Source organism: Panicum virgatum, chromosome 9N (assembly GCF_016808335.1).
Source record: "Panicum virgatum strain AP13 chromosome 9N, P.virgatum_v5, whole genome shotgun sequence".
NCBI lineage: Eukaryota > Viridiplantae > Streptophyta > Magnoliopsida > Poales > Poaceae > Panicum > Panicum virgatum.
This window is the reverse complement of record NC_053153.1, coordinates 69,590,219-69,605,739: the sequence shown is the minus strand read 5'-3', so window position 1 is coordinate 69,605,739 and position 15,521 is coordinate 69,590,219. Positions and strand designations below refer to the sequence as shown.

At 46.9% G+C, this 15,521-nt stretch overlaps 2 protein-coding genes across 2 annotated transcripts; one reads left to right on the top strand and one right to left on the bottom strand.

Moving 5' to 3' along the window:
* Window positions 1-3,740: 3,740 nt before the first annotated feature.
* Window positions 3,741-5,793, bottom strand: LOC120689304. Its single transcript, XM_039971603.1, has 3 exons — window positions 5,667-5,793; window positions 4,138-4,986; window positions 3,741-4,024 (listed from the first exon to the last, which is right to left on the bottom strand). The coding sequence occupies exons 1-3, from the start codon at window positions 5,791-5,793 to the stop codon at window positions 3,969-3,971; spliced, it is 1,032 nt and encodes a 343-aa protein (XP_039827537.1). The 3' UTR covers window positions 3,741-3,968.
* Window positions 5,794-8,546: 2,753 nt separating this feature from the next.
* Window positions 8,547-14,039, top strand: LOC120688661 (telomere repeat-binding protein 5-like). The gene is made up of 10 exons (XM_039971058.1): window positions 8,547-8,820; window positions 9,764-9,951; window positions 10,049-10,874; window positions 10,983-11,171; window positions 11,254-11,313; window positions 11,393-11,472; window positions 11,569-11,813; window positions 11,900-12,223; window positions 12,312-12,375; window positions 13,039-14,039. Exons 2-10 carry the CDS (start codon window positions 9,862-9,864, stop codon window positions 13,213-13,215), a joined length of 2,055 nt encoding a protein of 684 aa, XP_039826992.1. The 5' UTR covers window positions 8,547-8,820; window positions 9,764-9,861; the 3' UTR covers window positions 13,216-14,039.
* Window positions 14,040-15,521: the final 1,482 nt, after the last annotated feature.

Genomic DNA, 15,521 nt, shown 5'->3' with positions numbered 1-15,521 from the left:
TGTTGGCTGGGCTTCAAACTTCCAATAAAGAACTCGAGAAGCATTTGTTTCCTAAAAATGGTATGGCATGCAATATTTGTTCATTGGGGACGGCCTGTTTGTTAGAATTAGCCAGGCTTAAACATTAGAGGCTAATAACCCAAGATCTTAACATAACCTAGTTCATGACAAATCAATCTAATGCGGAATAAATTGGTAAACATTATACCAGCGTTAGCAGTTGCAGCAGCCATTTACGCCTGATCCGTAGAGGAAGTAGGCGTTCTTGTCGGTGTAGGGGATGCAGCAGCGAATCGGCGTCCTTCAGACGCCAAACGGGAGTGCTTGGCCTTCCAAACCCCTCCAGTGCCTTTAGCGATCAGACTAGCGGTGGCTAGGGTTTTAGAATGACGTGAATGGGTTGATTAAGGTGCTAACCACGACCTTATATTTATAGGCACTGTGGGGCTGGGGGCCAGCCTCTGGAAACGGGCCTAATGGGCCTGCTGATCACAGCCCATTAGGGTTTTATCATTAGGTTTCCTTAATCGCGTTTAGATGGTTTAAACGCTTCCTTAATAGTGAAGATCACAATATCTTAACTGAAATATTTCCAACATTCTCCCACTTGATCGAACGGTTAAGGCTAATGTTCGTATCATACTAATGTTCACCCTTAGTAGTAACAGAAAGTACCGGACCAATGCGTCGTCAGTAGCTTGATGCACTACTGGGACCCCATTACCCACAGTCTCACTGAAACACCTCGGTAGAACGCTTATTCGTTAGTTGGGAGTCATAATGGCCCTAAACCAGGACCTAAAGACTATCCACCAAACCCATATTAGTAACGTGCTGCTTAAACACGTTCGGTGGTAAGCCTTTAGTGAGTGGATCCGCTAACATAGAATTAGTTCTTATGTGCTCAATCTTAATGGTTCGATCCTGGCATCTTTCTTTCACAACACGATACTTAAGGTCAATGTGTTTGGAAGCACCACTTGACTTGTTGTTACTCGAAAAGAATACTGCAGACTGATTATCGCAGTATAACGTTATAGGTTCCGTAATGTTGTCAATTACCTTGAGGCCCGGAATAAAATTCTTAAGCCAAACAGCCTGTCCAGTTGCTTCATAGCATGCCACAAACTCAGCTTGCATCGTCGACGCGCAACTAAACTTTGCTTAGAGCTTTTCCATGATATAGCTCCACCAGCTAACGTGTAGATATATCCTGATGTATATTTCCTACTATCCACACATCCAGCAAAGTCAGCATCAGTATAACCCACAACTTCAAGGTTATCTGATCTTCTGTATGTGAGCATGAAGTCTTTAGTGCCTTGGCAGTAACGTAATGCCTTCTTGACACCAACCCAGTGGACCTTTCCGGGATTTTTCTGATATCTTCCAAACATTCCGGTAGCAAATGCCAAGTCAGGACGCGTACAGACTTGTGCATACATCAGGCTTCCGACAGCTGAAGCATAAGGTATGTCCTTCATCTCATCTGATTCCAATTGGTTCTTAGGACATTGGGCTTCACTAAACTTATCGCCCTTCGCTAATGGAACAGGTGTGGCCTTACTCTTATCCATATTAAATCTCTTAAGCATTTTCTCAATATATGCCTTTTGAGACAATCCTAGTACTCCTTTGGTCCTATCTCGGTGTATCTCAATGCCCAGAACATAAGAGGCTTCACCAAGATCTTTCATATCAAAATTGGATGAAAGAAATCCCTTTGTCTCATGCAGCATACGCTTATCACTGCTCGCCAATAGGATATCATCCACATAAAGCACTAGAATTATAAATTTACCACCCTTTATCTTAGTGTAGATACAATTATCCACATCATTCTCCTTAAATCCGAATTTCTTAATCACTTGATCGAATTTAAGGTTCCACTGTCTTGACGCTTGCTTAAGCCCGTAAATGGATTTCTTAAGTCTGCATCCCAAATGTTCCTTACCATTCACAACAAAACCTTCCGGTTGTGCCATGAAGATAGTCTCATCCAAGTCACCATTAAGGAACGCAATTTTGACATCCATCTGATGTAGCTCTAAGTCATAATGAGCCACTAGCGCCATAACGATTCTGAATGAATCTTTCTTAGACACAGGGGAGAAAGTTTCATTATAATCAACCCCTTCCTTTTGTGTAAAACCTTTGGCTACAAGCCTTGCTTTGAATCGTTCGACATTCCCTTTAGAATCACGTTTAGTCTTGTAGACCCATTTACAGTCTACTGGTTTGACTCCATTAGGAATATCTACCAGATCCCAAACATCATTGGAACTCATGGACTTAAGCTCTTCTTCCATGGCCTCAACCCATTTAGCAGAGTTCTCACATGATACTGCCTCTCTAAACGAGTTAGGATCATCAGCTTTCCCAATATCATACATGTCTTCACTTAAGTATGTTTCACAATCAGGGAAAACTGTCTGTTTCCTAGCCCGCTGTGATCTTCTTAATGGTTCAACAGGCTGAGGTGCTGGTTGAGGTGCAGTCTGAGGCACCTCGACAGGGTTTTCAACTTCAGCATTAGGTGCCATTTGCTCAACTTGTTGTTCGCTCGCAGGCTCAGGAGCTACTTCAACAGCGGAGCAGCGCTAGTACTCTGAACAGGAGACGTAATCTGAACAGATGGTGTACTCTGAACGGAAGGAACAAACAGCGGTACTAACTGAGGTGTTACTGTTTCTTGAATCACCGGGATGAGAAGCTCAGCCCGTATTTCTTCAAGATTTATTTCCCTCCTCGGAAAGCTCCCACTGATCCCTGCATCCTCTAGGAATACAACCTGCCTGGTCTCAACGAACTTAGTGAAACGATCAGGACAGTAGAATCGGTATCCCTTAGACTTATCAGGGTATCCGATGAAATAGCAGCTCACCGTCTTATCATCTAATTTCTTTTGCTGTGGATTAAATAACTTAGCTTCGGCTGGACAGCCCCACACACGTAAATAATTAAGCGATGGTTTCTTCCCAAACCACAACTCATAAGGTGTTTTTGGCACGGATTTGGAAGGAACACGATTAAGTATGTGTGCAGCTGTTTTTAATGCTTCCATCCACAGTTCCATAGACAAAGTAGAATAACTAAGCATGCTACGTACCATGTCCATTAGTGTACGGTTACGACGCTCAGCAACTCCGTTTTGCTGTGGTTCGCCCGGCATACTGTACTGGGCCTTTATGCCATTCTCTTCAAGATACTTAGCGAATGGTCCAGGTACTTGGCCGAATGGAGTATGTCTCCCATAATATTCACCACCTCGATCTGATCTCATTAATTTAATAGTGACATTATGCTGATTTTCCACTTCAGCCTTGAATATTTTGAATTTATCTAATGATTCGGATCGATCACGAATGGGGTAAATATAACCATAACGAGAGAAGTCATCTGTGAAGGTAATGAACGAGTCAAAACCATCAACAGACTTTACTGGGAACGGGCCACAAATATCAGTATGAATTATTTCTAATAGGCCCGAACTCCGAGTAGCTCCTTTCTTAATTGTCTTAGCGAATTTCCCCTTAATACAATCAACACATTGTTGATGTAAGTCTGAGAGATCTAATGAATGGAGTATCTCTTCTCTTATGAGACACTCAATTCTCCCCCTCGAAATGTGGCCCAAACGACAATGCCACAATTTCGAAGAAGTCTCATCATCACGCTTACGCTTATGCGATACATCATCCACATTCATTGCAGAATAAACTTTATCAAGAGAGAGCAAATAAAGATCGCCTTGCAAATGACCAAGGCCCACACTTAAATTATGAAATTTAATGTTGCACACTGAGTTGCCAAACTCACAAATATGTCCCGACTTATCTAAACGTGAAACAGAAATAAGGTTTCTCTTCAAACTGGGAACATAAAGAACATCATGCAAACTAAGGTTGAAGCCGCCTGGTAACTCCAAATTGAAGCTCCCAATGCCTTCAACCTTCACTTCATTGCCATCAGCCACTCTTAGACTTCGCTCCCCCTCTCTTATAGTTCGGATCGAACTGAATACCTGCAGTGAATTGGAAATGTGCACAGTGGCACCTGAGTCAATCCACCAAGTATTGGGAGAAAAATTCACTAAGAATGATTCATCAATAAAAGATACATAATCAGTAATTGTACCTTTGTTCTTAAGCCACTCCTTAAATCCATGGCAATCCTTCTGCTCATGTTTAGGTGACTTGCAGAACTTGCACAGCCTCTCATTAGAGGTCTTCTTATGTGACACGGCCTTGCTCTTATGGCCCTTAAACTTTCTCTTATGCTGCCTGCTGCTGCCAGACTCAGCCTGATGCTTAGGAGTGTTGCTCATGCTAACACGCCCAAAGCGCTCGCTGACCATGTTGACAGCATCCTTCATCCTTTCAGCTTTCTGCCTTTCTTCTTCCTCAACACAGTAGCTAATGAGCTCAGCCATGCTCCAAGTCGCCTTCTGAGTGTTGTAGCTTATTTTGAAGGGATTGTACTGTGCTGGCAGAGAAGTCATGATGAAGTGCACCAGAAAACCATCAGAGATAGCCATATCCAGTGTCTTCAGCTTATTTGCCATGTCACACATGCTCATAATGTGCTCCCTGATTCCACTTTGCCCATCATACTGTGAAGTCAGCATCTTCATGATCAGGGTGCTAGCATAAGTCTTGGAAGAACTCTTAAAGTTCTCCTCCACCTTGGCAAGGTATGCCTTGGCGCTCAGCTCATTACCATCCTGGTCCTTATCAGGAATAGCACCACAGATGGCCGGTGTGATCGTGTTCTTAATGATCATGTTGGCCATCCTGTCTGATCTCTCCCACTTCTCAATGGCAGTACGATCACCATTGGGATCAGCGGGCTCTGCTGGCTTGTTTTGACGTAAGGCGAGATCATACTCGCACACAGCAATGGCCACCTGAACATCTTTATACCAGCTTGGATAGTTGGTGCCATTCAGGGGCTCAATGGATTTCAGGTAGCCCGTCACAGTGTTCACTGAAAATCATGAGAATAATAACTTAATTAAACTCACAATTAAGATGCGCATAAAAAGTATGAAATTAACCCTACGATGGTCTGATTAAAATCATACATAATTTTCAATTTGCATCACCGATGGGGAAAACAAACGAAATTTATCATTAAAACTCGTAATTAAATCAACGATGGTCAGAATTAATTACAAGTGCTCTAAATAAACTTTCCGATGGTTCCATTTAAATAGAGTGCATCTTAATTGCTTATGGTGGATGAACATAATTTTCAGTGAATAAATGCAATTAAAATATGATTAAAAGCATTTAAATAACTCATGAAAAAAATTAAATAAACATAATGCTGGTAATAATAAGTGCAACAGAAATAATTAAAGCCTTTAAACATAACAACAATTAAATTGAGCTAATATCATAAGAAACAGTAATAGAATAAGGCTTTAACATTAAATGGGCTAAAACTCATGAAAAACAGCCCAAAAATATCCCCTTGTGCGCGGCCCATTAAGCTGCTTGGCCCATCAGCGGCCTGCCCACCAGCAACCCTAATGCGGGTGGATCTAGACCGTTGATCAAATCGGACGGTACAGAACTGATGTTTTGCCGTATAAAACGATGAGCTAGGTCTGAAAACCTAAACCAGCCTCACTCGCTTTCGCCTCACTCCAACAGAGCAGCCACCGCAATCCTCTAGATCCAGCGCCGAGCGCTGCTCTGCCCGGCAGCCGGCGCTACTCATGCTCGTGAACGCAGCTGCTCTAGCCCGGGTCGTCGCAGCCTCATTTGGTGGTGGCGCCTGCTGCCACATGCTGCAGCTCTGCCCCTCACGCGCTCGAGCCGGCCGCCGCCTGGCTCTCATGCGCCGGAGCGCGTGCCAGGGTGCCGCGCGCCCAGTGCTGGTGGGGCGGACTCGTCCCCGCGACCCCGTCCGGCCGTCTCACGCGCAGTCGCCGGCCGCGTGCCTCATGCGCGGGCCCCGCGGGAGCGCCTGCGTCGTGCGCCTCAAGCGCCTGTGCCGCCGCCTTGGGTCACGCTCGGGAGCTGCGCGCCAGCAGGCCCCGCGTTGCCTGTGCGCGGGCTCGGGCGCCGCCTGGTGACCGCTCTGCGCACCCGCTAGGAGCGCGTGTGCGGGCCACGGCAGCGTGCCCACCCCGGCCGCAAGCGCCGGCCGCCGCCTTGGTTCGCGGTTCTGTGCGGGCCCCGCGCCATGAGCGCCGGCCGGTGCTCGCTTATTCTCAGTGAACCAACTTATGGTCACAAGGTAAGATTCAATCTTAGGGTTAGGGTTCATCACGGGATTTGGAGATTTCTTATGTGATCTGAAGATTGTTTTTCCCCTCCTTCTTAATGCTTACTGATGCATTCAATCTCATGAGTTTGGATCTAATTTCGCGGAAATTAACTTAACAGAGGCATAAATTGGGGAAAACAGTCAGCAAACTTAAACCCTAACCTTAATTACTTGTTTTAATCATGACATTAACTTAAACTGATTCATTACTCAGGCATGATTGCATCTAATCCGAGACACTTAGCATTAACAGATCAAGATTAATTTTAAATTTGACCTAAACCGAATTAGATTAGATCTAATCTCGTGATCAGAAACTTAATTAACCATGATTTAGATCTAATCACGCATGAATAACACATAAAAGCCATTATGCAGGATCTAATTGCATCTTAAACCGACGAAAATCAGAGGCATAAACATGGCTCAAAATTGACCGTGCATGACTAGGTTAAGATGGCTCATGATACCGATTGTTAGAATTAGCCAGGCTTAAACATTAGAGGCTAATAACCCAAGATCTTAACATAACCTAGTTCATGACAAATCAATCTAATGCGGAATAAATTGGTAAACATTATACCAGCGTTAGCAGTTGCAGCAGCCATTTACGCCTGATCCGTAGAGGAAGTAGGCGTTCTTGTCGGTGTAGGGGATGCAGCAGCGAATCGGCATCCTTCAGGCGCCAAACGGGAGTGCTTGGCCTTCCAAACCCCTCCAGTGCCTTTAGCGATCAGACTAGCGGTGGCTAGGGTTTTAGAATGACGTGAATGGGTTGATTAAGGTGCTAACCACGACCTTATATTTATAGGCACTGTGGGGCTGGGGGCCAGCCTCTGGAAACGGGCCTAATGGGCCTGCTGATCACAGCCCATTAGGGTTTTATCATTAGGTTTCCTTAATCGCGTTTAGATGGTTTAAACGCTTCCTTAATAGTGAAGATCACAATATCTTAACTGAAATATTTCCAACACTGTTGTCTCAAGATGCTAATAGTGGAAACCCAGTCCTGTGGTCTCTTCTTGCAAAGATAGTAGGGCAAAGCTTGCAGTAGTGGTTCCGTTCATTCTAAAAAAGCAGCACCTTCATGATTATTTCCTAACGAACTAACAGATTTCAGGTAGCTACAGAAGTAGTGGGTTGATATAAAAATAGTAGTAAGTTAATAGAACTTTTGAGCTACACTAGAACTGAGTCGATATTTATACTATTGATACCTTAATGGAAAAATAAAGAAAACATATTTTCATGTTAGCGACTAGCAACTTCATCTAGCACATCCCAATCCTTGTAGATTCCAACAGCATAGTATTTGATAATTTTCGGAAAAAAAAACTTTGGCCAGTATAGAAAACTCATATGCGTTTTGCCCTCGTGCAATTTCCACCATAATTAATCACGGTAAATTTCGGAACCTAAAGAATAGATCTTTGCTTAAACCCTAGAAATTCTATGCTCCATTTATTTTTCTCCCACACTTGCCGTTCGAGCAACGGCCGAGTGATGCATGTGAGCTGAACCTACTATATATATTTTCCAACAAGGTGTCTTTCTATATTTTAGAAACACAAAGACCACAAATTTCTTATCTAAAAATTATCTGGTCCTGCTGCGTTGAAGCGGCTCCGTAATCTTAGCACCTTTTTGGGCATCGTCCCTGGACATTCTCCTCCACCAACACCACACAGCCTCTCATTCCGTCCCGTCCGAAAAACAGCAAAAACCCCCATGCAAAAAACGGAAAAAAGAGAATTGAAATTAAAAAACGGAGAGTCCCGAATTAATTCCGTGAAAGAGAAGGTGAGAGAGACTGTGGAGTGGGCCCGCATGCAGTTCATAATTACTAACCCCCCACGTTTCTTTCCTAAAAACGCCACCGCTAATCTCCTCCCTAAACCCCACCGGTTAACAGGGATCACTCCTCGCGTTCGTGGTCACGAGGGACTTGAGGGCCCCCGCGGGATCCGACGGCGTGGCGGGTGCGTCCGTTCCCTGCACCTACGGCCCTGATCCGCGGCACGTGGCGGGGGCGCGGGGGACGCCTCTCCCGCTGTAAGAAACCCGGACAGGCGCCCGGTGCCGTCGGATCGCGTGGGCGCCAGCGAAGGGCGGAACCGGTCGTTGGGTCGGGCCGCGTGGGGTTTAACCGGGAGCAGCCGGTGGCGCCCCGGCTCTCCCCGGTGCGACGATGGCGTGGGCGTAAGCGAGGGGGGGTTGGGGGGGTTTAAGAAGGGGGTTGGTTTTGAGGGGTTTTGGCCAACCCACACCACCGCACCACGCACCTCCACCACCAGAAGAAAAAACCAGGCGGAGGGCGGAGAGGAGAGCAAGGGGAGGGAGGGAGGGAGGAGACGGGGGGAAAGGGAAATAAAAATAAAAGAGGAGAGGCGAAGCAAGGCGAGGAGGAGGGAGAGCCCAGAGGCCAGGGGGGAGGGGGAATAATTCCGCGGGGGCGAGGGATCTCGGCGGTTCCGGCCGCGGAGGAGCCCGGCGAGGCGGTGATCCGAGGGCGATCGGAGGCGGGAGCGCGTCGGCGCCTGCGAGGTGAGCCCGGCGTGCTAATTCCGGAGAATTCAGCCAAATTATGCGGTTCCGGGGCTGGGTTTCGCGTTTTGGCGACCCCCTGTGGGATGCTGCTGCGTTGGGGTTTTGCCTCCGTGCTGTTTTGGTCCAACCCTGTCCGAATTCTGCTTGCGTCGGTCCGATCCGCGGCGCTGGGCTCCGAGCAGGAGGTGAATTTGCGTTTCTCCTGAGATTCTGCTACATTTCTGGGTTGCGGTTTCAATTCGCCGGTTTTTGGCAAATTCCGCCTCCAATTGCAGCACATCGGGTGCCGAGATCGAATCTGGCGTCGCCTGATTTGCGATTTCTTGGACGTTCTTGTGCGCCTGCGGGTTTTTCAGTTCGCTTCCCTTTTTTTTTAACCGACGCGCCCGCTTTGCTTTTGGCAGTTGCTTTGCTTAATCCTCACGGATTCCGATGCACGAGGTTTTAAAAAAGTTTTCTTCCTCTCTCTCCCTTTCTTTTTGATCGCTTGGCGTGCTGGTTTACCTGGCGAATTTATTTGCTTGGGTGCATTAAATTCGGCGGCGAAACCATTTCGTAAGGAAAAACATTTCTCATCTGTCTTCTGATGTCTTAATTCGGATCACGAGTGCAAGTATGAATTCTCTCCATTTCCTTTGCTCTTTCGGTTATGCTGGTTTTGATTCGCTTTTGGAGCGCAGCCAGTATAAAATTCATGTCATTTTGGCCGTTCCTCGTCTGGATCTCTCGCCTTGGGGTTTTGGGATTCTAAATTTTGCTAATTAATTACACTGTAAACCATGATCGTTCCCTGTTTAACTAGTCGAGGGTTTATCGGAGATTTATCCCATGTTCTTGCGGAGATCCCAATGAATGATTTCCTTTCATTTTTTATTCGGCTGACTAGTACCAGTTTTCCTTTTGCTGATTGCTATTGGGTTCTTGAATATTTGCTGTGCAGATTTGTGTTAGGGGACAAGCCATGAACAGCGCAACCACCGGTTGTTAACTAAGCAACCCCTCTTGTAAATTACAAGCAACCCAAGCGAGGCTCAAGAAATGGTGTTCCAGAAGAGGTCGTCGTCAGAGATGGAGTCGTGCGGTGGAGGCCAAGTCGCGGAGATGCCGCGCGTTCCCAAGTCCGCGAGGGTATGCGGCTTTCAGCGCATCGATTCGGACCTCGCTTCGCTGCCCTTGGTCGGCGAGTCTGACAACGATGACGTTTCTTGTTCGGTGAAATGTGCAGGGCAAGAGATCGGTCCGGAAGAAGGAGGCCCAGAGCTCGGGCCAGATGATGTGCGCATTCGACCTTCTCGCGACGGTAGCCGGGAAGCTGCTTGATGAAGGCGAGGGATCGCTCGGGAACATGAGCGCGGGTGCCCCGGCCTTGGCTGCGTGCGCGAAGGATGTCCGCGTGAAGCAGGAGCAGTGTGATGAGGCGATGAAGCATTTCAAGCACGAGGTGACGGATCAGGATAGCTGCAATGAGAGCGCAATTGTTCCCCACACTGTCTTTTCGCGGTCGGTGAATCATGTTCGGAATGAGGATCCAAAGGCGAAGTCTGAAGCCCTGGGCAAGGAATCCTCTATGATCAGCTGCACAAAGGCTGAATTGGGTTGCAATTTCGGGGCGATTGCCGATAGGTGGTCTCCTGAATCCGTGGAATCAGGAGCCTTCACAGGAGATGCAGCAGCGAGCCTGATGCAGGTGGCCACAGTAGGATTTCTTAAGAATGCACCTGACATGTATAATTTGCTCGATCCAATGGATGTGGACGTGAAGCCTCCTCCTTTGGTGAGCTCTGACAGCACCGGTGAGATGCCATTGTATGGTGATAAAATTCGCCGCTCAATCTCCTTACCAAGGGGGCCAAAGGGTGTGGCGGGGTATGCTGTAGATAGAGATGATGACGACGATAAGTCCTCTGGGTGCACTCATCCGAGCACCACCACTAACAGGGATTTCAGGCCCAATTGTACAGCTGATAATAGTAGGGTAAGGAAGCTGCTCACTTCTAAGTACAGGAAAGTTGCTCCAGCTAGGATGCACAAATCAGATCTTTCCTATAGTGGTAAGCACAGAAAATCTTGGCCTTCCTTTTATTTTCAGCAGCACAACATTGATGGAATTCCTATTCAAACCAGCTGCATATCTCACTTGAATTCATTAATCCCATCAGATGTTGAGCGGAAGCCTTCTTTCCGCAACAAGAAAATGCATTATACACGACAGAGGACACAAAGGAGTACATTTAAGCGGAGGAAGCTCTTTGATCGTCATGCAGTTCTAGCATCTGAATTTGGTAGGGCAAATGGAAAGGGAAACTCAAAGGTTACTGGAAGAGACTCCCATGCTGCTTCTTTGGAAGGTTTGTTTTACTTCCACACGGGAATTTCCTCTTCATGCTACTTCCTTTTGTTACTTATCTGAGGGTAATAATATTTCTGCAGCAAACAAGGGCACCAATTCAATGCCATTCCAGAAATCTTGTGCATCAAACGATTGCCATGGTAAAATTTTACTCCCCAGCAAATTCATTTAATCTCCTAATGTCTAGTTTTGGTCCTAAGATATCCTTTATTCTTGCAGTCAAACTTAGAATTAAGTCTTTCAAGGTGCCTGAACTTCTTGTTGAAATACCAGAAAGTGCAACGGTTGGCTCACTAAAGGTATGTGCAGGACATTTTAGTATAATGTGTAAAAAGGTTGCAGGTTTTTTCTGCTCAAGGGATTTTCCTGTAGTTTAATAAATATTCCCAATGCAGAAAACTGTTCTTGAGGCGGTGACTGCCATTCTTGGAGGTGGTCTGCGCGTGGGTGTTCTTCACCATGGAAAGAAAGTCAGAGACGATAGTAAAACTTTAATGCAAGCTGGGATTGGTCAGAATGACATGCTGGACAACCTTGGTTTTTCACTTGAACCAAACTGTACACACAACCCATCGCAAGTCCAAGCTCCTGAAGATATCAGTTTCCTGGAAACCATTGATACTACTGAACCCCTTGCAAGGTAACAAAGCAATGCTTTGCTTCTAAACAATTCACTGGTATGCCTTCACAGTTCACCCTAACCAGACTTGTGAACTTCTGATACAGGATTGCGCCTGCTGACTCCTCTTCCAAGCATGGTGAGGTAGATGTCTCCCAGGAGCTTGCATTAACCCCCTTAGCAATGAACTATCAGGGCAGTGATCATGATTCTGTACACTCCCCTGGGGGTGTTTCATCGCCTGATAAAGTGTCCACAAACTCGCGAGCTTTAGTTCCAGTTCCCCCTGCAGATCCCAATGCAGGGGCTGTAGTTCCAGTGAATAGGTCAAAGAGGTCACCAGAGCAGGGGCAACGCCGAATCAGGCGTCCGTTCTCTGTTGCTGAAGTAGAAGCACTTGTGCTTGCAGTCGAAAAGCTTGGAACTGGAAGGTATAATTGCCTATTCCCCTCATTTGACGTGACATTTATACTTTCCTGGGTTCTGTAATCTTACAGCATAGTTATGGATACGTTGCAGGTGGCGAGATGTTAAACTCCGTGCTTTTGACAATGCAAAGCACCGGACATATGTTGATCTTAAGGTAATAACTGCCAAATGCTTGACTTTGACTTCAACTGAAGACTTAAGTAAATATGTATGCATTGCAATACTTGTCAAAATCTGTTCATTGATTTCCTTATTGCCCTTTCCTAATTTATTGATTGATCCTCATGGTTTCCTGTTTTTTGCTAAACATTTTAATTGCTGCGAAAAGGAGGCTTCGCACGGAATTGCATACTTAAGGTTTATGCAAAATCTCTAGTGGGTTAGGTTACTTGTCTGATTCAACCAGTAGTTTGGTGCTTGTGGGTTTTAGGTTCCTCACCCGACAGGACCGTGCTGTTTTTGTGTTCTTAGAGGGTTTCAGCCAGACTCTTTTTCTTAGAAGCCTCTTGTCCTTGTGATTCAGTTAGTGCTGTCCCCACGCACCAGCTTTGTTGTTTGGATGGGTCATGTGGGTTGTAGTATCAGAACGGTTCTTTCACGAAGGAGACCCATTCTTTCACGTCAACTAACCCTATCCGGACTTTAGACTGGAAGCTTCTTGGGTGCTTTGCATTGCATTTGTTGCTCCTGTTGGCAATTGACTAGTACATTTTTTTTTCGAAAGTTCAACTGACTACATTCTCTGTTCAAAATTTGACGATGACTTTGAGTTTGAACAGGCAATGAACTAACCGTGTCGAAATTGTGATGTGAACAGGACAAGTGGAAGACGCTAGTGCACACAGCGAGCATCTCGCCGCAGCAGCGGCGTGGCGAGCCGGTGCCGCAGGAGCTGCTCGACCGGGTCCTGGCGGCCCAGGCCTACTGGTCCCAGCAGCAAGCTAAGCTCCAGCCTAAGACGCCCCCGCTGGCTGAGGCTCGCTTGCTCACCTAATAATTCGATGATCCTGGCTGATGGCCTCCTCAGAGGCCGTTGCAGCCTTTGTATAAAGTCAGTAAGTCAGTCAGTCCCTTTACAGGAGGTTTAAGGAAGATATTAGAAAAAAAGGATACATATATAAGGTACAAGAAGCATTGACCGATTTGTTGTAATATCTACTCACCACCGGTTATTCTTTAAGCCAGGATTCTCTCTCCTTGTGAATTTAACCAAAGGAAAGGGTATTTCTTTGGCAAATTGTACATGTTCATGATGGAAGAAGAAGAAGATGATCCATGAACTGAGATCTGCAGTGTCTACTAATAGCTCACAATTTTTGCAATTGTGGTTGAGAAAATGAAGGTGCTGCTTGGTCGACCAAGCTCCGGCTCCAGCTTCTGGGTTCTGCTTTGAAGAAGTCGTTGCCTCCTACTACAGAAGCTGCGAATCCAAAATTCAGTGTATTAGGCTTGAAGTGCAGCCTACCTTTTTCATAGTTTGACTCACTCATAGAGACGGCCACAGAAGCCGCAAAAAGGAGGGTAGCTTCGCCTTTGTTGATTTTAGGCTTGGGAGCTTAAGCTCCAGCAAAGAAGCCTTAGCTTGAGACTGAGCGAGGCCAAAGCGGCACCGAAAGCAGCTTCAGATTCTTTTGTTCTATTGAATTCATTCTTTTGTTAGTGGAGAGTGATGGTAGGAGAGGAGGGATGGATCTTTGCTTCACTTTTCCGTTCTTTTATACTGTAGCTGTACTATGTTACTTCACCAATCTTGTAGTTATCCTCAAATTTGTAATTGATCGAGATTAACAATATGAAAAAGAAAGAATTTTTATACCACTGTATGCTACAGTGTCCTTTTTCCTTTAAACTATGGTCCTAGTCCTCCTGTGATTAATTTTGTGCCGAGACTCAGCAGGTGATGCTGCCTGGGATCAGGCCCCAATCAGGTGCTTATTAATTTCTTGTCCTGTGTCAGAGCACTGCCGCCGGGCTCTTGCTACTGGAGATTCTTATCCATTAGCCCCAATCATAATCCCATGTGCTAAAAGTTTACCGACGCCGCACCACCACTGATTTGATCTATTCACATCAACCGCTACCGGTAATTACCAATCACCAAGGCGTAAGATGGTATCTTAACTACTACTCCAGCTAGTATTCTGAATCGGCACGACAAGCAAGTTGACTTCCGGTCCTCTACGTTCATACGAGCAGCTTAAGTCCCTCGCAATTGACATGTTGCATGAGGATTTTTCCCGTTACGTGTAAAGATCACAAAGGTTTAAACCGTTGACCTCTGACCCTAGGTGGCCAAAAAAACAAAAAAATCTACCGCCAGCACCAGCAGGCCGGTGGCCTAGCTAGTAGATGATCCCTTGAAGCATGCTCGCCCATCTGGCGGCGACGGGAGCTGGCTGCTGGCCGCCGTTCCGTATAGTGAAAGAAGAGAATACCGCGTGCGCCTTGCCGTGCGAGGATTGGAGGGCGGAGGCCCGGAATATTCCCACGCGTGGAGCGGTGGCGTGTGATCCCGGATTAGAAAAGATGCAAGCAAGCACAAGCGCCCCCATGGCCGGGAGAGAGGCGGCGAGCGGAGAACCGGCCGGCGCCCAGGCGGGACGCATTTGCTAGCTAGCTAGCTGTTGCTTGGAAGCAAGATTAGGAGGAGAGGGGGAGCACCGACGCCCCGCTCCTGTGCCGTTGGCTCGTTAAAAAACAACGCCGGCCAGCTGCTAGCTCGATCGCTTGCTTGCTGAAACCCTTTATGGCTTTGTTCAAAAAAAAAAGAAACCCTTTTATGGCCAGATGGATGGATCAACCGTTAGCTGGGATGATCAGATCAGATCACGCCGGATCACGGCGAGTGCTCGTGCCCCTCCTAACGCGCGGCACCGCACCACCAGCTGGGCCCCCAGCTCTAGCTCTTCCATGGTCGACCGCTGCTGTGCGCTCGCACGACACTGTGGGCAATAGCCGGCTGCATGTACCCATCCGGCCGGACTTATTCATTGGCCGTCGCCGTTGCCCATGCCAACGTGCACCCGTCACGCCCGCGTACCGTGTATCCCCAGACTAGCTAGCATGAGCTAACAGCATGCGGATGCGGGATCCGTCGTTGGTGTTAAGCACGAGCCCAACATGCGAGTGTTTTGGGGCTGATCTGACGGGCGGCCGGGCGGGGCGGCACGGCACGGCACCGCACGCCATGTTCCCTCCATGTGGGCTCGCCCGATCCTACCTATCTGGTGGCCGTGATCTGACTCTTGTTTAGTTGCAAAGTTCAAATTTTTTTAAAAAAATCGGCATTTGCATGGAGAT

Excerpts from the sequence above, each read along its gene's own strand:
- LOC120688661 (XM_039971058.1), top strand. The coding sequence starts at position 9,862 with ATGGTGTTCCAGAAGAGGTCGTCGTCAGAGATGGAGTCGTGCGGTGGA. Across the intron at positions 9,952-10,048 it reads GCGTTCCCAAGTCCGCGAGG|GGCAAGAGATCGGTCCGGAA; the intron begins GTATGCGGCTTT and ends TGAAATGTGCAG. Across the intron at positions 12,224-12,311 it reads GAAAAGCTTGGAACTGGAAG|GTGGCGAGATGTTAAACTCC; the intron begins GTATAATTGCCT and ends GATACGTTGCAG.
- LOC120689304 (XM_039971603.1), bottom strand. The coding sequence starts at position 5,793 with ATGTGGCAGCAGGCGCCACCACCAAATGAGGCTGCGACGACCCGGGCT. Across the intron at positions 4,987-5,666 it reads GCTGGATCTAGAGGATTGCG|TGAACACTGTGACGGGCTAC; the intron begins GTGGCTGCTCTG and ends CATGATTTTCAG. Across the intron at positions 4,025-4,137 it reads GGAGTGGCTTAAGAACAAAG|GTATTCAGTTCGATCCGAAC; the intron begins GTACAATTACTG and ends AATTCACTGCAG.